Genomic DNA, 21,998 nt, shown 5'->3' with positions numbered 1-21,998 from the left:
CTGATGCAGATCTGTGTATGCAGGTGTGGAACAGTGCTCTTTGTGAGGAAAGGAGCAACAATGAAGAACAGCAGTGAGCTGAAAGGAAGAAAACGATAGTAACCAACCAAAAGTAATTGGTGTGAACATGGAAAGATAGCACAAGGTGGAGAAAAAAAGATCAATATCAAAGATGAATTTCTGTCATATATAGATATGCCCATAACGTTTAGATTACATTCTAACTGAATGTGAGTAACAATATTTAGGTTATTGATACATATCTTAATTTGTAAAAAATTATTTCTATATGCTGTGTACTTCAAGTTCCTGAAAAATATTTTAATTACTTCAGAATGGCATCACAGGTAGTGGTTGTAAGGGCTGTCACCTTACTGACAGACAACCTTGCAAAACCCTTGGCCATTGATTGTGGGGCTGACATGTTTTTAACACCTTTTCCTTAAATACCAAAGTCAACTTCTGATCTTGAACCACGTAGACTCAACTGTAATAGGGAATATGAAATTTGGATAGGTGTGCAATATAACGGTACCAGAGAGGGCCTAAACAGGCAGGGTTAGGTACCAGTGGCAGCCTGGAGCAAAGAACAGGTTAACTGCCTGAGTGTTTTTGATGTAGCAGCTCCAGCGGGCCGTGTGGCCAGCATTTAGTCTGGAGAAGACTCAGGGGAGACCTTATTGCTCTCTATGACTACCTGAAAGGAAGCTGTGGGGAACTGGGGGTCAGTCTCTTCTCACAGGTAACTAGTGATAGGAGTAGAGGGAATGGCCTCAAGGTGTGCCAGGGGAGGTGTAGGTTGGAAATCAGGAGACATTTATTCTCAGAATGAGCAACCAGGGGTTGGGACGGGTTGCCCAGGGAGGTGATGGAGTCACCATCCCTGGGGGTGTTCAAGGAAAAGGTTGGACGTGGTGCTTAGGGACATGGTTTAGTGGGTGACATTGGTGGTAGAGGCATGGTTGGACCAGATGATCTCGGAAGTCTTTTCCAACCTTAATAATTCTATGATTTTCCTCCGTGTCTAGAGGCTACACTGCTGCTGCCGCCCTCACGAGCAGCCCTCCACGCACACCCCGCTCTGGGCACCACACGGCTGCAGCCTGGAGGCAGCGTTCAACCCAGCTCCGTAACCGTTTCTTTGCCCAGCCGTCCTGTTATTTGGGCTCCAGATGACGCCGGCAGCGCCCCCGGGAGATTAGGAAGGTTCGAGCCGGTTGCCGGGCGTCCCTTTTGTGAGGGAGGAGCGCTCCGGAAGCTTTTCCACCATCAGCCGCTTCCGAGGGCGCTCCGGGGCTGGGCGCTGCCGGCGGCGGCAGGGGGCGGCCATTTTGCCGCCGAGCCGGGCCCTCCTGCTGCCGGGGCCAGGAGGAGGACGGGGGGGGGCTTGTGGTGGTCGCCGCCGCCGCCGCCCCTCGGGAGGATGTTTTCCTTCTCCACCGTGCAGCCTCAGGTGGGGATGAGGTGGGGGGAGAGTGGAGAGCAGCCGCAGGCCGCGCCGCCCCTTCGCGGTGCGGGGATGGCGGCGTTTGGGGGCTGTGGGGATCGGCTGGGGGAGCGCAGCGCGTTTTTGGGGGGCTGAAGGGGGCCGTGAGGGGGCTGCGGGGCGCTGGGCTGCCCGCAGAGCCGCGCCGGGTGTCGACCGTGGCTTGTGGGGGGGGGAGAAGGGCCCCACAGAGCCCTCGGTATTTCGGGGGGTGAAAAGCCCCACAGACCTCTCAGTACCGGGGGGAGAAGGGTCCCCCAAACCTCTCGGTATAGGGGAGAGGAGGGCACGGTGTCGCCTCGTGGGATCAGAAGTGAAGAGCTAACCTTAGAGGTGTCATCTCTTACTACTCGTTTTTGGGGTGGAACCGAGGGGGTGCAAGCTGAAGTAAGTTGTGCAGTTGGTTGTGGTGGGTTGCTGTGGAAGTTAAAAAGAAACTGTGTAGAAACGTGGTGAGGTGGTGAAGGAAAAGCCCTTTAATTATTTGTTATAGGAGAGGGTCTGGATGCAACTGGAAAGGCATCTTTCGTCAGTCAGGGGGTAGGATGGGACTGGCGGGTTGCACGGGCTTTGGTCTGAGCCAGTGGTTTTATTCTTCTGCTTTGTGCTAGCGGGATTAGCGCATTACAGTGTCCGCTGTGGGCTTTGATAGCTCCTTCCAGATGTGGGGACCGTGCTAATTGCCTTGCTGGTGCCCTGAAGTTGAGAGGAGGCGTGATGCAATTCTCAGGAATGTGTCACTCCGCACTTTTGTAGTGGGAAATACGTGAGGAGGCCTGGTGAGTCACTAGGGTGCCAGCTTTGCCTCTCTGAGGCTTTATAGTTTTACTGCAAGCTTCCGGAGTTTAACTCTGCACAACTGATTCTCAGGAACTTTTCACGTCATGCAGCTACGTCTGTGTTCTTTTTCTTCTTTTGTATTCGTGTCTATGGTATTTTATGTGTTTTGTAATCATAGCAGGGGCTTAATCAGGAATGGCAAGGCGCTGTTCCAGCAGCAGGAGCTGCAGCCCAGCTCTTGTTACCTAGTGACACACGCTGACACGGGGGCGTTTTGGCAGTGTTGCAATTACTTGGACCCCGTGTTCACAGCAGACAGAGTCATCTGCTAGAGGAGCCCTGATACTGACACACCTGGGCATCTGTATTTCTTCATGAGATGGTGTCGCTGGGATGACTGAGTGTTGCTGAACTGCAGAATTAACTGAGATGCACGTGTGTGCTTTGTGTAGGCTAGGTTGGTACTTAGCTATGTTGCTAAAGTGAGATCCTAAGGGATAATCCTGACATTCCTGAAGGGAAAGTATAATTATAGTAGCAATTTTGTTTCCATACTATTCTAGCAAGAATACATAAAAAGTTGTCTTTTTTTTTAACTGAACATTGTCTTATATATGAATTGAGGACAGTCTCTGTCACCTAAATGTTGATGATCTGTGCCTGCTTCTGTATTTGAAAAAATCTAGTGATTATTTTACTTAAACTATTATTGTGTTTGAAAACCAGAAAACGTGGCCTTTGTTTTCCTCATCCAAGTTTTGTGAGCTTCTAATTTGTCACACATATTTAAACTTTCTTTTTTTTTTTTTTTTTTTTTTCCCTATAATTAGACATGTCAGTTAACGCTGTAGTGTTGAAACTAAGAACATGTTGTTTATTATGCAATCCTCAGTTAAAAGGCAGAGTACAAGATATGTAATTCTAACTTGTGGTTTGGAATGAAAATATGTTTAAATTGTGTAAAGGAAACTTAAATCATTAATTTATTTTATTTGCACAGGCTACCGTTCCCCTGAGTCACCTTATCAATGCCTTTCATTCACCAAAAAGCTCCACTACTACTGCCAGCACAGCATCCTTACAGCCTGCCCAGAGGGACTCCTCATCAGAGCATGATCCTCAGAACAGTGAGGTACTGAAAACCTTTGGAAAATATGTGGTTTGCTTATAACTGAATTCAATCTGTGTAATGCCAATTTAAGTGAATTTCATGTTTGATTCATTTTAAAAAACAGTGTAACGGGACTAAATGCAACAGAATCTTAACAGATAAAATATAACTTTATTGACAGAACTTAAGTCAGTGCTTTGGCGGTAAGGATAGTACAAAAATTCTGTATTTCATTAATAAGAAAAAAATGCAGCTAGTACCTATCTCAGTAATGACTTAGAAAGCTGGAGAGGATCTGTTTCCACTTAATGCTTTTTGCTGCCAAGTAACAAAATACCTTTTCTGTTAGTAAACCTGCTATTATCTTTTCAGCCTGAGTTCTAGGAAAGTGTTTCATCACTGCTTTGGAGAAAACTGTCTGAAACTTAAAACTTGTTGAGGGATTCTGGTAGATTAAATAGCATATTTGTGGGCTTTTCTTTTGACATCAGCTCTTGTTCGTAATGCTGAAAACACAGAATACAGAGGGTGCAAGGTAGAGTTAGATCTTGCTATTTTTTTCAAATAGTTTCTTGCAATGTTATGACTAAGATGATTGTGAGGAAAAACATGGAGTCTCTACAACTAACTATCAAAATCTGGAAATTGGCACAGATTCCATAATTGTACTTGTTATCCTTGTTTTGTGATTCTTCATAAATATAGGGGTATTTGCTTCTGGTGGCAAGAAGTGATTTCAGCAGGAGACTTGGATTTTTGCATGGAACTAAAAGCATATTTCATCTATTCAGTTTTGTGTTTGTCTGTCTACTCAGCAGGAAGATCTGCCCTTTAATTAAAGAGTTTTATTTTTTTTCTTTTAATTCTTCCACTTAAACTCGTCATGTACTGGTTTGTTTCTTTCTATCATGACAAAAGTATGAAAACAATAATTTAAAAAAATGCTACCAATGAAAGGAACTTTATTTTTAAAGGATGTTCTTAAAAACAAGTTCATTAGACTGTAATAAACCCAAGTTTAAGTAAAGGTTAAGTTCAACTTTAAAGTCACCAAATATTGACAAAGTACGTGCAGTTGTAATACTGAATAAAGTTGAACTAGCGGAATGACAAAAGTCATTATTTAAGGCCACAAGGTCTCTATAGTATGAAGTTACACCTGTATGCGGGGGTAGTAGCATCTTCTGAAGGGTCGTAGAAAACGTTTTTCTGTAGAGTTTTCTGTGGGTTTATCTTTTTTTAAATCTTCTTACACCCATCTCCCCCAGTAGTATTGCAGTAATTTTCTAAACAATTATTAAGCTGATGTAGGAAGTCTTGATCTACTCCTTCACATTGTGTGTAAATGGTGTTTAAAAATGTACTTTTTTCTTGAGTAGAAGTGGTCTTTAAACAGAATACTGCGTTTATAGTTTAAGAATAATTTCTTACCCTTTGAATAGGGTGATACTGTAGATGCATCTAGATGTCTGTTTTAAAGTGGCTTCAGCTTTTCACATCTTATTCAAGTGTTTTTCATGTAAATCTCCATGTTAGTTTAATCTTAAAAAGTAGAACAACATAAAGCTTACATAAAAATGATTTAGGAAAAATGAAAATATCCATAATGTTCTAACTACCAAATTAAATTCCATGGCAGAAACATTTTGAATGGCTTGTCATGTAGTTATTTCTTGGTTAAGAAAACGTGACGTCTAGTGCAGACGTTGCATCAAGAGGCTAATAGATATTTTAAATGGTCCAAGCCAATAGGAAAAATGTTTTCATAGGCATGTTTTTAAAATACCTATCTAAAAAATACGATGTTAAAATAACTTAAATCAAGATCACTGCTTTCGTAACTCAAGCAGATGTATGTTACCTCTTGCTTTTTTGAATTTTTTGTATTTTTTTTTGTAAGGAATTCCAGATCCTAGTTCCTACGCTCTCCTAAGTACAGATTTTTGCCTTTCATTGTGTCTTCCCACCTCATGGCTTTTAAAGGTTGAACTCTGGGTATAGTTTCTAAGCATCTGGTCTTCAGGTTTCTGCTAAATTTGCTCTAGCAAGTTTTTGCAGGGAAAGAAAAAGAGGTGGTGTGTGGGATTTTGTCTTTTGCCCACTTGAATGAAGTAATAAGTGGATATTACTTGTACATCTCCCCCCTCACACTCTCTAGTCTTTGTCATAAATATGAGAATGAATTGGAAAAGCATTTTTTTCCTGTGCCTGCTACAGCCATGGGAGCTATTAAAAGAGTGAATTGGGAAGAAAATTTACTTGCCATAAATGTATGCTGTTAATGAAAATATCAATGTATGCATATGAAAAAGTTACTTTGTATTGACGATAGCAAATGTTCTTTAATTGTTTCCTTTCATTGTTCTCTTCACTTATGAAATCGTTGTTTGTCTGAACTTCTTGGCTCGGTGCAGCATTTACATTTTACAATTGGCTTTGTTATTCTCATTTTTCCCCATCTAAATTAAGTAAATTGTGATCACTTATCTCTGTTTTGCAGTCTGTATTTAATTTAAGAGATCTGGGATTGTCTGATTTGAAACCTAACCAGTTCAGAGAACTCGTGAACCGGCTGCTTCCTGGCTACTACACGGAAAACAAAGTCTCTTCGCCGTGGCATACATCATACGTCTCTGCTGAGTCCTTCTTTGAAAATAAGCATGGTATGTGTTGGAGTCTAGTGCCAATGAGAGTCGATAAAATTAAATTATGAAGGTGAACACTGTGTTCTTCTGTAGTTTAATTTCTAGTGCTGTAGATAACTTGTAGTTCGAAAGTGTTTAATAAAACATCTAGTAAAGAGACTACTAATATCTTTATTGTGTACAGGCTGTCTCTAGAGTGGTGCTTCTTGAATCATGGGATTTTAAAAAATTATCTTCAGAGATTTGAACCCAAATTTTGGAATAATTTCTGAAATTTCAGACTTGAAGTAGGTGGTTGTTAAATTTGTCTAAACTCAGCTGTGGCACAAGTGCATATTCTATTAGTGATGAGTCTGAGCTATGAATTTTGTCACCCGTTTGCTTCACCAATAGAATAAATTAAATTTTGCTCATCTACTAGCGTAACACATTCATGAACATCTCCAGTTTATGTAAAGCTATTCCTTTTTTGTTTGAAGCAACGCTAAATGAGCACTAAGGAAAAATGAATTTGTGATGGCAGACTGTTAACTAGCCATTAAGAGTATTTATTTGCTGGAAAAAAATGAAACATGTTTCTTTAAAGATGTTTTGTTAGGATTAGTCTTAAATACAGGCAGTGAGGGCATCATAAATATGCCCAGAAATGTGTTAGAAAAAGTATGTAGATGATGATTGAGATACTGCCTATGCGATACTGCAGCTGGGAGGAAGAGCAGAGGACTGATGTCCGAGGACTGGTAATGGGTTAATTTGTTTAATTACAGGTTCTTGAAGGATTGTGCTAAAATAAAATTAATATTTAAGAAACTAAAAACAACTTGTGTGAGAAGTAATGTTTAGTTGCCATAGGTTGTGTTTACATTTTGATATTATATTTCTACAGGTTTTGGGGATGTCTTTAGTGTTTTGCGCTCATCATGTTTGTACAGACGGCATCCTAATCCCCTCCAAAATTTCTGTTCAGACCTTAGGTGTTGGCCAGGTATGAAACAGTAAACTGTACTTTGTTTTCTTTATAACATATTTTTATTCTTGGAAGGGTTTTTTTTGCCCCTTTTGTTTTAAAGAGGACTAACCCAGAAAATATTAGTAAGTTTCCAGAAAGAGCCTTTGAATTGGTATTAGCACTGTAAATTGTGAGGACTTTTTTTGTATTTGAGCAATATGTTTCCAGGTCTAAGCCCTTCTAGTTCTCTTCAGGGCACCTTTTTAGCTGAGCTTTTAGACAAAGCTTATTTTAGAGCATGAATCTTCATTCCCATCCTTCTGGATTAGCTTTCAAACATTTCATGTTTGTCAGCATGCCTGGATTTAATTAATGTGTATGTCTGTTCTGTTCCTGGAGACAGCGATGACAGGGTTCACCAATTATCTGTAGTTCACAAAGTGAGCTCCTGATTATTTTCACAAAAAAAAGTTACGGAAAAAAAGCATTCTAAAACATTAAGTAACGTACTTGACAGTTCAGAGTATAAGCGTTCAGGGTTGCTTAACACAGAACTAAAATGTGCTGGTTTATACAGTGTATTTTTTTAGATCCAAAAGTGTCTTCATACAATTTTGTGTGTGGTGATTTTTTTGTTGGTCAGGCATCTTAAGTAGATTGCTGTCTGCAATTCTCTTTGCTTTCTACCTTGAATATTTTGGGGAGATTATATTCGGTTTGATCAGGATAAAGTCTTTCTCATATTATAGTTCTTGAAATTTCGTATTTTTTGGTTATTACTATTATTGTAGTGGTAGTAATGGATAGTTCTAAACTTTCCGTTTTTGAAGTTTACATACAATCACGGAGCTTTAAGACTTTGCGATCAAGAGCAAGACGTTTGCAGTCAACATCTGAGCAATTCACCGAAACAAAGAACTCACTTCCTTCACTTCTGAAGGTAAATACAAGTAGTGTTATCTGGTTGTATAGGGCTTTATAGACCATCTCTTTCTCTTGAATGAATCTCCACAATTTACCAAACGTGTTCTGTTTTACTATTGTAAAAAAGTTTCTTAACTCTAAAGCTTGAAGTAAATGACAACATACCATTTTCTTACTAATACACAATTTACTTCATGTGTCATGACTGTAAAGATAGTTTCAATTTTTAGAGTAGTAATTTAAAAGTGAAAACACTGATTTAGAAATGAAATTATCAGTATTCTGTTACTGTGGCTGTGTTTAAAATATCTTGGAGTCAAATGAAGCATTAATTGAAACAAAAATACAATTAGTTTAACTTTAAAAAAAAAGTAATACAGCATGTAATTGGTGCTTTAAGGATAGACTTATTTGTGGCAACTGTCTTTTCAAGGTGCAGAAATTTTAATGTGGATGTTTTGATGGGTTAAAAACTCACTTGTATACACTTAATTTAGCAATTGACTCTCCAGACTTGGGGTAGCCAGGCACTTACCAAAACCAAACTAACTGAGGCACTCTTTGCTTCTAATTGGTTGTACAGAAGTCAGGCTAATTAAAGAGTGTTCTTATTTTATGTTTAAAATTTCTTTGAACTCTCCCGTTCTTTTAGGCATACATGATTTAACCTATGGTCTAGGTATACAATGAAGATACGCAAGAGCTAGTTCCATGCAGTGTTGCTCTTAAATTTGGTAGGGTGACCAAGCTCTATCAAAACTATACTTTGAAGATACTTTATGTTTGGAAATAACCTAAGTTGATTTCATGAAGGAAAAAGGTTAAGCTAATAACTCCCACTGAATTCTGCATACAAAGCTAGTTGTGTGCAAGGCTGTCTTAGGTTATGTCTGTTGTTTGGGGCTCTGAACATTATCTGCTCAGAGCAAAAATCAGGATGACCCTGCTGGCACCACAGTGATTTAATGCTCAAACTACTACCCTCTGTTGTCTAATCCCACACCACCTGAATTAGATGTTTTTTCTTCCTCTCAACAATGCTGTTGAGGTAATAAGTTAAATACATATCAAAACTGAGTTTACCCTAACATTGTTATGGAAATCATTTTAGGGTTTTATCCTGAGAAAGCGAAGAATTGATGTTGAGAACTTGGATACGCTAATGAAAACAAAAAACATCCCAGAGGCACACCAGGATGCTTTTAAAACTGGTTTTGCAGAAGGCTTTTTGAAAGCACAGGTATTCCTGCAAAAAACACTCGGTAAGTTATTTTAGTTCATGTATTTTGTTTTTGCATTCAGAAAGTGGTTAATCCCAGCCTATCTTAAAATTTTTCTTTGTTTTCTTTTGCAGATTCTTTGAGAAGATCACGTTTGCTTTCTTTCTTTCTCTTTGTTCTTTGTTTTTATCTTGCTATATATTCCTCATTTTTACCTGGGAAAGGCTCCTTTTCTGATGCTGGTAAGTTAACTTTCTTTTGAAACTCTTTTACTTGCATTGTACTTCCAGTGGGTTTAGTTCAAATTAAATGTGTTTTGACATGATTGATTTAGGATAATATTTCAGTGTACTAATGAAAAAGTTGTTTCCTGCTTTTGGCTACAGTCTTTTAAACAGTAATGTTGCAAAATGTTTATGAATACAAAGTTAGCTTTTAGTATCTTTTTTATTCTTTTAATGAAACAATTGCATGGAACCAGCAGAGGAGTCTGGTTGTTCATAGATTGTATTTGTCTTTGAATTTAGATGATGTGTTACCTAGGTCAGCGTAGGCAAAATGGTTTGATTTTTATTTGTAGTCACAGCCTAGTTGGTATTTGCATGGCCAATTGCCATCATGAAAAATCTGGTGGAAATACAAGAATGATCAAAGGCTGAATTAATGCAAATGGAGAACTTCAGTTTTGTGTTGAGCTGTGATCTGGTCTCATGAAGATTTCGGTATGTGCAGAAACATTGAGGGCAAACTGGTTTTGTGTACCTGTTTCTGGATGCAGAGCTTTCTGCGCTACAAGTGACCTAAAAGCACTTACACTGAATTAACTGAAAATTCTTTAAAGGGTTTTTTAAAAATATATTTTATTCTTGCTTACATTTGTAAATGGAAACATTGCTTTTTAAAAGGCCAGATATAAAGGTGGAGGCTTAACATATGCATTGATGTACAAAGTACAGTCTTGGAACAAAATGACTTCATGTGTAAATTTTGCTCTTCCTCTTCTGCTGTTTGCTATTAGTACGCTTTCGAACATCAAGTATCTTTGATGCAGCAGTTGATCCAATCCAGCTGAAAAATGTTACCTTTGAGCATGTGAAAGGGGTAAGTTCAAAAGTTAATCATGTGAAAATTCTTTTTTAATCATCTTTGTGAGCGTGAAGAATGCCTTACCCTGTTAAAGGAACTTCTTTTTACGAACTGTTTTAAAAGACAGATCTCTCATATTTGGATATGCCTGAAATCTTAAAATTGAAATGAACAAAGATATGAATGATAGAATAACATTTTCCATTTTTGTGAAGTAGAGAAGCAGTGCAATCTTGAGTAACTGACTTGATTTGCTTTTCTCCCTGCCCCCAAGCTTTCTCAAGGTGTTTGAATTGAAGTAGAACTTTATACCAACTTTTCTCCAAGGCATAACCTATAGTTTTCACTGACTTCGTGTGTTTGTTTTGTATTTGAAAGAAAACCAGTTCAGTTTTAAGACCTGGTAATTGCTTTTTCACATACTTAACCCTGAGTGCTTGAGAAAGAAGCCTTAGGTATATTTTGTCTACTCAACACCAGGGAGGTTTTTAGTACTCTAATGTTATTTTATATCCTTGAGGCATTTAATACTTTGTAAAAGGTGCACTCTCAACTTGTTAAATTTTGAAGGCTAGAATAGCAGATAGTTGAGTTTTGAAAGTCAAGCCATAAGTATGTAGGTTCATCTTTATTTCTGTTCAACTCTTCTTTGGCTGTTGGTAGCAAAATGAGGACCTTCCCCTTAGATGAATGCATAGCTTTGTCTTTTTAACTAATTAGTCTAATATACTGACACAGGACTTTTGATTCCATACTTAGCTTGTTGGTCAGATCTGGTCTTGAACTGTTCAGTTATTCCTTGTTTTATTAACTTTATTCTTTACTCAGTCATATAAAGGATTGTAGGAAATAGGTTAACTTATAGACACTTTGTATCAACACAAATTATGATACAGTTTTATCTCCTCTTTCTGCTATGTATTTTTGTTCAAATAAACTTGTCTGAGTCTTTAATACAAAGGTTATCTACAAAAAAGGTGGAGTATTTTATCAATGTTTATTGATATTTCTTGGCATGTTTTCACCATGTAGGTTGAAGAAGCTAAACAAGAATTGCAGGAAGTTGTAGAATTCCTGAAAAACCCACATAAATTTACCGTACTAGGAGGTAAACTTCCAAAAGGTAAGAACCATTGCTCAGCAGATGTGAAAATCCATATGTAGCCATGGCTATATTTGTTCTCTGTTGAATGACTAATTTACAGCGTTATCTCTGAGCATTTTTTTCCTTTGGGGAATCAAAAAAGCATATGACCAAACTAATAATAAATATCACTGTTTCATTTACTTTATATTTGGGGAAAAATAAATAGTAAAATAATGTTTAAATGAATCATTAAACATTTATTTGTTTAAACATTAAACAGTTATTTGATTTATTAAATAGTAAGAAAATAATGTTAGTGGTAGTAGACTTCCTTGTTTAAACTATTTGAGGAAGAAATGCCTCCTTAAAGAGTATTGTGAAAGTTTCTTTGAGAACACTCTTAAATGAAGTGTTTTCTTTGCTTAAGGCAGTTGCGTTGCATGCTTTCTGTCTTACTGTCAGTTTCCCTACGTGTAAAAATTGGTCACCACTCTTACAGAAGATTTGAGGTATTTGACATGTCACTGAACACACATAGTATTTCAAAAATATTTACTGATAAATTTATGTATAACAGGTATTGATGTACTTTGGAACAGAACTTGATGTAGCCCTAGATTTTCTAGGTCTCTTCTTTTTCCTTTAGTGTCCATAGGAGGATATATTTTTTTTAAAGTTAATAGGTTCCTGTGACCGAAAGTTTAAATTCTGTTCTACATTATCTCATTTGATAAGTATGTGTAACATTAATTTAATCTAAATGATTGCCCAAGATAAAGCAAAAAAAGGTCTCAAAAATCTTCAAATTAATTAATCTTGAAAAAAGAATCTGACAAATTCCATCCCCCTCTCCCCACCCCAGTTTCTTGCTGATAACCTTTTAATGTTTAAGCAAAACGTAGGTGATTATCCATAATTGATTTTTCTCATGTGCTTGAAAATCTGACAAATATTGTGACATACATTCCCAGGTCAGGTGGCAGACAGGAATGACTTTTTCCTTTCCTCTCTCTGTTAATAGACTAAATCCTTTCTTATGTTTCTGTTAGACTTGTGTTATCTTGATAAACATCCAATATGAAGAATAGACTATTAGGGATTCAGCTGCTAAACTCGGCGGTAACTTTGTGGAATAATTCTGATTTGTGCTGTTATTCAGTAGTCTTACAAGACTTTTTTTGTCGTTGTTTAAATGTGGTTCAGAATATATCTAGATCTTTTAAAGGAAACTACTTCAAACTGCAAGTAATGAGCAGGATCTGCAACAGGATGTTAAGTTTTTGAAGCAAATGTAAATTTCTTTTAATGCATGGAAGACCCATATCTGTGTAGTAAGACTGTGTGGTTTTGGTGTTTTTAATATGTTGGTGACTTTTTTCTCTTATTTATTTTCTTTTAGGTATTTTGTTAGTTGGACCACCTGGAACTGGCAAAACTCTTCTTGCCCGAGCTGTAGCTGGTGAAGCTGATGTTCCATTTTATTATGCATCTGGGTCAGAGTTTGATGAGATGTTTGTTGGTGTAGGAGCTAGTCGCATCCGGAGCCTATTCAGTACGTGAAGTATTTGTGGTTTTGAAATCTTTTAACATGCAAGATTAAGTAGTCAGTGTGTACGTGACTTAGATTTCCATGAGCAGCAACTAACTGTAGAAACCTGCTGGTGGGCAGAATGCAATTGTAGCAAAAACTGTAACTCTTACAATACTCTGAGAAGTTATTTAATCACAGCTGTAATGTTCTATAAACCAAATGGATTTTTTAAATTTGTCATTTAGCTATTGGAAAATGTAAATCACTGTAAATTTAAAGTAAATATTTAAAATTTAAGATAAAAATAGTGTTAACTATTTCAGCTATTTCCCTCAGTTTTGTATTCTCTCTTTTTTTTTTTTTTTTTCCTGATTTAGAGCTTTAATATAGCATCACAGTGTAGCACTCACCTCAGGTTTCCTTTTGCACTCCCATCAACAGGCCCTGAATAATGGGCTTTATAATAATATTTAGGTGTCTCTCCTGTGCAAAATATCAATCTAAACACGTTTTCTGTTTTAAATAGTCAAATAAGTAATAATACAAAGGGTGTTGGGGGAAAGTCCAACTTCTCTTACATTTAGGACAGAGTGTCAGGCACTGATAACGTAGAAGTTGGTTTGCATTTGTAGAAGAAATGTGGCTTTTTTCACCTGGAAGGGGATCAAAATGTAGTGGATGTCTTGCACCTTAAAATGTGCTTGTCTTTCTGTTGATAATACTGGTATGCTAGAGGGTGGTGTTTTTCACTGTCAGATAAAAAGCATGCTATATTAAAATAAGCTAGTTAAAGATAAGACCCATAGCATTTCACATTATTTTTATTTAATAGGTTAATGTTTTGTACCTGAGCTATGCAATAAACTGTTGTATGAGTTGGTAGAAGATAGGATGACTTTCTTAATCTACTCCACTAGTTGTTTTTTTTTTTTTACCATTAGAATATACAAGCATATACAGAGAGGAAGAACTCACTTCTTTGCATTGCTTCATTTCAAAAATATATTTCATTCTGGAAGGCTAAAATTGGGATGGTTCTGGTGATGCTATAACACTTCATAATGCAAGAATAATAGACAAACAAGAATCTAAAACAAGAATCCTAAATTACATCATACACGTTCTCCTACTTTGTGTGGTTGAAGTGTCTTTCAGCTATTTTTCTTTTGTCAGGGGAAGCAAAAGCAAATGCACCATGTGTTATATTTATTGATGAGTTGGACTCTGTTGGTGGGAAGAGAATTGAGTCTCCGATGCATCCATATTCAAGACAGACCATTAATCAACTTCTTGCTGAAATGGATGGGTAAATATCTGGATTCTGAGGCATAGAAGGTGCTGACTGGTATTTTGAATGTTTGCATGATTTTTTTCTTCTTTGACACCATTGATTTTTTTCGTAACTTTTATATCCTTGAAAATGTTTTTAAATTTAAAATGATCTATGACCACTTTCTAGTACTCTGTAATTCATTCTGTATAAAAACACATTCTTGGCCTTTTTTTTCATACAGCTTTAAACCTAATGAAGGTGTCGTCATTATTGGTGCAACAAACTTCCCTGAAGCATTAGATAAGTGAGTATAATGCATTGATCATTTTTATGGTATGTGTATTAAAAACAAAAACAGAAAAACACCACTCCACTACAATTTTCAAGTATTACAGTGTTACAGCTGGAGTTTTGTTTTCCCTTGGAAAAGTTTGTATATTGGCTCTTAAAAGGTTGTTGAAATAAATCTCAAGAAATAAGCAACCTGATTCTAAATATCTAAAACTTCTGCAAGTTTTTCTACTTAAATTGATTGGTTACATTCCTTGCTTACCAGGCATTTTAGTAGTGGCTGACAATAGTAGTTTACCTTATTTACAAATGCAAAACCACTTAAAATTGGTCGGTAATAAAACTTTCATCTGACTTTATAGATACAAACAAGGAAAATGCGTTCTATGCGTCTGTGCACCAGACATGTCTTTGTAGATGTCTTTAGAAAGATCAGATGGATTTGTCTTCCTCATATCTATTAGTAACAGTTTACCGTGACTTTTTTAAGCCAATATATTAAATCATCTTTTTCCTTTAGTGCTTTAATACGTCCTGGTCGCTTTGACATGCAAGTTACTGTTCCCAAGCCTGATGTAAGAGGTCGTACAGAAATTTTGAAGTGGTACCTAAACAAAATAAAGTATGATCAATGTAAGTAAATACACTATTGTAATATCTCTTCATATAACTGTTCATACTTGATCAACCCACTGACATATTTAGTCCTTTATTTCAGTAGCAGTAGTGTCTTTACTATGTACCTCAGAAAAAAAAAAACAAAAGAATTGTCTAGTACATAGTGTTATGACAGTTTTCTGAGGCAGAGTTTCTTTCCAGCCCCTAATAGGGTTATAGTGTCTTAAGCATTAAACTTCATTTCTTCTAAAGCTGAAAGTTGTTGTTTAAACAGACAGTTTTTAAAAGAATATGATTCATGTTCAGAATTTGATCATTCCTTGTTCATGATATGTTTTTTTCAGGAACAATATGGTCCCTAATGACTTTCTTTCTTTCTTTTCCCCCACAGCTGTTGATCCAGAAATAATTGCACGAGGCACAGTAGGATTTTCTGGAGCAGAGCTTGAGAATCTTGTAAATCAAGCTGCGTTAAAGGCAGCTGTTGATGGAAAAGATATGGTAACCATGAAAGAATTAGAATTCTCCAAGGACAAAATTCTAATGGGTAGGATTTTTATATACAAAAGACATACATATGTTACAGTACATTTTGTTGTGTAATTAAAACTTTACAGAAGAAGGAAGGTTTTTGGTGGTGTTTTTATTAAAAAAAAAAAAAAATCCTCTGTATAGTTAGTTCTGAATAGCATTTGAGAGCAGGGGCTAATTAGTATATTCAAGCTAGTATTAAATACATTCATTAAGGCTTGTTTGATACTCTGTCAGGAATGATGCATGTTGTACTTGAGCCTAGAGGCAAGACGCAGGTTTGATTTCCTCCTATTTCTCTGTTAGGAATAAGTGGAGGAGAGTAGATGACCAGAAATCCAGAGCTAGATTCAACTAAGTTGCCATGTGGTAACACAAAACTTGGAACATCTGCACCATACAGACCAAAATCTGGTCTGTTCGTGCTTGAGAAAGGAAATGGGATTTCCTTAGATACTCGGATTCATTTTGATGTACTCCTTTAAAAGGAGCATAACTGCAGAGTCATGTCTATTTTAGACATCAACTAACACTCATTAAGTGCAAAATGTTTACAAGTAGGATTTAAATTTTGCTTGCATGCTGTTCCACAGCTACTTTGTACTCTTGAATATGTATAATCTGCGTATCATGGTGGTCAGCTGTACGAATGAGATTGTTTCCTTCCTTTAAGGGCCTGAACGTAGAAGTGTAGAAATTGATGAGAAAAATAAAACCATCACTGCTTACCACGAGTCTGGCCATGCTATCATTGCGTATTACACTAAGGATGCAATGCCAATCAACAAGGCTACGATCATGACACGAGGAACAACACTCGGACATGTGTGTATTTCTAGAATTTGTTGTTGATGTACTGTTAAATGTTGTTGAGAAATTTGCTAACAATGCTCTTGTTGTACTTAAGTTGTAATGCATGTTGGGATATAGTGAAATTTTCAGTTTAGGCTTGGAAAGCTGGCTTTTCTGTGTAATACAAATCTCTCTTCATTTTGCAATATGATCACATTTGCTTATATAATAATTCAAATATATGAGGAAAGAAATGTTTGATTCTGCTGCAGATAAAACAGCACTCAAGAGCAAGACTTTAAAGAATGTCTAAAGGACCCAAAAGTAGCAGCACTGCTCACCTGTATTTTTAATAAAAACATACTTTATCAAGTTGTTCTTTGTCCTATGTGACTTTTTTTTTAAACCTAATTGTCACCTTCTTTCTAGCATAGATATTTTTCACTTTCTGTCCAGGTACTTGGTGTAGCTACTGTCAGGATAGAAGAACTGGTTTTCATTATGTCAGTTTCTTCTCAACTTTATGCAAGTTGATGTGTTCAGTTAAAGAAAAACACTGGTCTGAATCCTCCAGGCGAGAAGTTAATTTGTGCTCAACCCAAATGTAGGGAATAAGGAGAAATGGATAGAATAGATTGTTCTGTTTCTGGTGTTAAGTAGCTTAATTTTAAGGTTTAAGTAGCTTAATTTTATGTGATGCTGGTGGCTCAGAGGAAGCTATTTCACCTAGTAGACCAAGCACTTCCCAAGCAAACCTGATGAGTACATAGCCTTGTAGGCAGCCCAGGGCATTCATGTTGTTGCATTTGTATTCTCTATGGATTTGAACAAGAATTGCTTTAGGCTGCCCAGGGAAGTGGTTGAGTCACCATCCCTGGAGGTCTTTAAAAGACGTTTAGATGTGGAGCTTAGTGATATGGTTTAGTGGAGGACTTGTTAGTGTTAGGTCAGAGGTTGGACTTGGTGATCTTGGAGGTCTCTCCCAACCTAGACGATTCTGTGATTATTTCAGTGTTTCTTCTGTTTCATGACCATGGTTCTGTATCTTCCAGGTATCTCTGCTCCCGGAAAATGACAGATGGAGTGAAACTAGATCTCAGTTGCTTGCACAGATGGATGTCTGCATGGGAGGAAGAGTAGCGGAAGAGCTCATATTTGGAAGTGATCACATCACAACAGGTCAGCTGATCAGTAGTTAGAATCTCTGATCAGAGCTTGTGGGCAGACGTGTTTAACCTGGTGTCAGTAATTAACTTAAATTTGTTTGCTCTCTAGGTGCTTCCAGTGATTTTGACAACGCTACTAAAATTGCAAAACTGATGGTGACTAGATTTGGAATGAGTGAGAAGGTAACGCGTCATCACTTTGTAAATAGTGATATGGCACATGGAAGTGCAGTGTAACTGGCTGTCAGTGATAAAAGGCAAAGTAGTTCTGTTGAAAAATAAGATAACTCAGGGCTTACGATTGGCCCTGCTATAGAGAACTCAGTGAGAAAAGCTGTTCATTTGACAGTTTACAAATCAACTTGCCAGATTTTCACCTCAAAATGACCTTGAAACTTCTTAAAGTCTACAGGAAAAAAAAAATAAACCCAAACTTTTTGGAATTGAGGATATTGTTAACCTCTAGGGCAGGGAGAAGGCAAATGCTGAGTTCTGTATACTTTTAAAGAAACCTCTTTAGTCGTCGTTATTGTCTGCTAAGTGCTAGCAGTCTGAAGTTCTTGCTTTCTCTTTGATTTTCTTCTTAAATAAGAACACACGTAAGGTTCTGTACTATGACCTATGGAAACAGAACTCTGCAGTGACTATGCAGTTTGTGAAGATGCTTCTTGTTTTGCTGCTTCTGTTGCAAACACTTCAGTAAACATTTCTTTAACTATTTTATTTGTTTGCATTTATAAGAAATGGGTGCTGAAGCTCTTACAGAGTATTTTGTGTGTTATATTGCGATAGTGGCAAAAAGTTTGTTTGTTTGTTTGTTTAGCTTGGTGTTATGACCTATACTGACACCGGAAAAGTTAGCCCTGAAACTCAGTCCGCAATTGAACAGGAAGTAAGAACACTTCTGCGGGTAAGATTCTTCCCTTCAGTCTCACGCATTTCTTTTGAGATGACTTGAGCATCAGTTCACTTGATTATTGAATTTGTAATGTGTACCAGTGAGAGAACATAGTTGGTTGAAAGTAATTCCCAAGTACTTAATGTAGCTGCAACTTTGAATCTCTTCATATCAAAGCTTTTTGTAAATTGTCATGCAGGAGCAGTGGATAACAAGTTGATGGTGTTGGGTTCTTAGTATGTTCCTTAGCATTTCCTCTTGTGTAAACACAAGGATTTGTATTTTGCCTATTTAATTCACAGGAAAAAACTAGTGGTGTGGGTTTTTTTTTTTTTTTTTTTTTTTTTTTGAACAGATGTTGATGTTGTCTTTTCCTCCCACATCTCATAACTTGCAGCTGAATCATTTTCTGTAGAAACAGAGAAATGGCCATATTAGTTCAGACCAGAGTGTCATCTGGTTGGGACTCCTGTTACACGCAGGCATCAGAATCAGATGCTTAGGGAAGTTTATATCATTTAATTATCTTGGAACTTCCAGATCTCTGTTCTGGTATTTGGAATTAGTTTGGTACAGGTGGGAGAATTATTTATATCCGATAACATCTAAACCACTAAAAACTTTTTTGCTGAAGTTGTTTCTGAACTGACTTGGTCTGTCTCTGTAGAACTAAAAGTTAAAATTGAAGCTAATAAAGTTGCCAGTGTATTTCTACTTGAAGCAACTGATAACTGGTTGGGTACCTCTCAGCTTTGTAAAGTACATTATACTTTGAGAGTCTGATGACCTTTTGAAAACTTCAAGCTTTGAGGGAATATTTCTTGAATGCTGTAACACTGTCCATAATGTAACATTTAATATATTTGATAAGTGACTTTTCAGATCTTGTAAGTGTCTATGTCATATATAAAAATACTCAGGCTTGTCTCTGGATTTTATTTTCAGGTGTAACTTCTGCAAAATGCAAAGGTGGCATACAGCTATTTTTTCTTGAGCAATTATGGCAGCTAGGTTTTAAATCTTTGCGGGATAGGAGCTCTGGTAGCTGTGCTATGTAAGGCACAACTTTAAACACAAGCTGTATTCACCCAGAAACAACTTTTTAAATAGAATATTGCTGTTACTTTTGTTCTAAAGTTTAATAACCTTCTTTTACCTTCCTTTTTTTTTTTTTTTTTTTTATTAAATTTCAGGACTCATATGAGCGAGCGAAGAACATCTTGAAGACTCATGCAAAAGAACACAAGAATTTAGCAGAAGCTTTACTGAAATATGAGACTTTGGATGCCAAAGAGATCCAAATTGTTCTGGAGGGAAAAAAACTAGAAGTAAGATGATGACTTGTGTGATCCAGTAACTGATAATCTGAAGAATGTACATCTAGCAATGCAGTAGTCTTACGCAGCATAGCTTTTTTTTCCCTTCCTGATGTGTGTATGGCATTAGTGACACGGTAAGATTCTTCTGTCTCTTGTGAGCTTCTGTTACTTATCTATTGTGTCTCATCAGAATAAGACACAAAAATAAAACAGGTTCCTCATCTTCTGCTCTATCTACTCTTCCCACAAGAAGTTATTCAGAAAGATAAATCTCAGGGTTGAATTCAGTGGTTTGGTTTCGTCAATCGTGTTGAAGCTGAGAAGTAAAACGTGTAGATGTACTGGTGTGTTTTGGCATAGGTTCCTGGGTCACACCATAACAGGTGCATTTGAAGTGAAACCCCGTAATATAATAGGGAAGGTTTTATGGGTAGTGACAAATTGACAAGTAAATCAGTAGTATGAGTGTTAGACTACATAATCTGTTTTGAGGTTAGAGATCACTTTTAAAGAAAACTTACTTAAAAATGTAACAAAATATCCGTATAAGTGAAGCAGCTACAGAGTGCATCTCTATTAAAGGGAATTATGAGATCTCCATGTTAGACTAAAATATTAGTGATTGTCTTCTCAGTGCTCTTGGGGTTAGAATACACACTTATGGCTGGGAGAGGAATTTTGATGCAAAACCATTAACAGGCTAAACATGTCTAAACCTCTTTGGACCATGTTTTGGGCAGAACCATGGCAGGGATAAGAGAAATACCTGTAACCTCTGATGTGCTGCTGACAAGATTCTTTAAAAAAATTTTATTACTGCAGTAGATGGACGTGATTTGATAACAATGCTTTTTATACTGCTGGAGATTCTACAGAATTAGTTTCTGCTAATACTATGTATGAGCGTTTGATAATCCAACAAAGAATTTCTTCAAAGAGGACAATATTGCTCACTAGAAAGTAGCTCAGAAAACATTTGAAGCATGTGTTTCAAATAACATTCCCAGTCCTGTTCAGTAGAACTAGGGAAATACAACTTCTTTTCCGACCCTTAGAAGAAACGTCTGGAAATTCTAGGCTCATAATAAAAACCAGTTTCCAATCAAGTAGAAGTGATTGCTAGCAATTATATGCCAGTATTCTTCTGATCCCATGGAACTGGTTTTTAGGAGTAACACAACTTTATCATAATCTTTCTGTACAATTAGTTGTAGACTCCTGGGAATATGAACTTCTGTTGCAGAGAAGGCCTTTTATTATTACGTTAATGTTGAAGGTTAACGTAGTTGGAGATGAAAATAGTTGGGCCGGTGCCAATAAGTGTGAATGGAAATTGGTAACTACATTTAAAACTAGAGTTAACATATTTTAGAATTTTCTGGGTGTAATGCTTGATTATAGCCTAGTTTTCCAGTAAGATCACATGCGTTTTTTTTCTTTCAAAACTAGGATAACTTTCTATTTGCTTATTTTTCCATTGTCAGCTAGCATAGTGACATCCCCGTGCAGCGTGGGAGAACTTCCAAACGTTATAAAACAGTATACCAAATGCCTAGGCTGACTAGTTACAGTTGTACATGTATTTTAGAAATATGCCATTGGAAACAGAAATATACTGCATATTTGGCATCTGTTTTTGGAATAATAAAGGTTAAATTTAATTATGAGTATTGTTTTTTTCCTTTTATTTATCACTGTATATTGCTACAAAATGTAATACAGAGTTCCTTACTATGTAAACTAAGGTATTATAAAACATTTGAACCTGTAAATAAATTTAATAGTTATGGCAAAATTTCACTCTCTAATGATATTTCTAGGGAACATTCTCCCTAGAAATTCAAACCTCTTTTTCAATACGTGCTTCAGTAATGGGACTTGGATAGGAATTATTGGTCTGGGGTCTCATGGGAGTGGAGCAGAGCAAGAGAAGCCTCCTGTGACTCCTGGCTGTGCTTCTTTTGATGTAGCCCCACATATGATTGGGGCTTTTTGGGCTTTGAGCATGTGTTGCCAGCTTGTGTCCAGGTTTTTCATTGACCTGTACCTCCAAGTCCTCCACGTGGCTGCTCTCAGTCCACTCATTCCCCAGTCTGTTCTGATGCTGGGGCTTGCCCTGACCCAGCACTTTGTGCATGGCCTCGTTGAGCTTCATGAGGTTCACATAGCTCCGCTTCTCAGCTGGCCCAGGTCCCTTTGGATGGCACCCCTTACCTCGAGTACCACCTGCAGCACTCAGCTTGGTGCCCTCTGCAGCCTTGCCAAGGGTGCGCTCAATCCCACCACCGATG

General features: G+C 37.2%; 1 protein-coding gene across 1 annotated transcript; it reads left to right on the top strand.

The window, feature by feature from the left end:
• The first annotated feature begins 1,423 nt into the window (after positions 1–1,423).
• Positions 1,424–21,374, top strand: YME1L1 (YME1 like 1 ATPase). The gene is made up of 19 exons (XM_032181555.1): positions 1,424–1,453; positions 3,267–3,398; positions 5,878–6,040; positions 6,909–7,007; positions 7,802–7,911; positions 9,007–9,157; positions 9,250–9,357; positions 10,134–10,216; positions 11,234–11,324; positions 12,688–12,840; positions 13,993–14,125; positions 14,334–14,396; positions 14,904–15,016; positions 15,393–15,548; positions 16,206–16,357; positions 17,377–17,503; positions 17,600–17,673; positions 18,314–18,400; positions 19,582–21,374. The coding sequence occupies exons 1-19, from the start codon at positions 1,424–1,426 to the stop codon at positions 19,723–19,725; spliced, it is 2,169 nt and encodes a 722-aa protein (XP_032037446.1). The 3' UTR covers positions 19,726–21,374.
• The last annotated feature ends 624 nt before the right edge of the window (positions 21,375–21,998 follow it).

Source organism: Aythya fuligula, chromosome 2 (genome assembly GCF_009819795.1).
Source record: "Aythya fuligula isolate bAytFul2 chromosome 2, bAytFul2.pri, whole genome shotgun sequence".
Classification (NCBI taxonomy): Eukaryota; Metazoa; Chordata; class Aves; order Anseriformes; family Anatidae; genus Aythya; species Aythya fuligula.
This window is presented reverse-complemented; position numbering and strand designations above follow the sequence as displayed.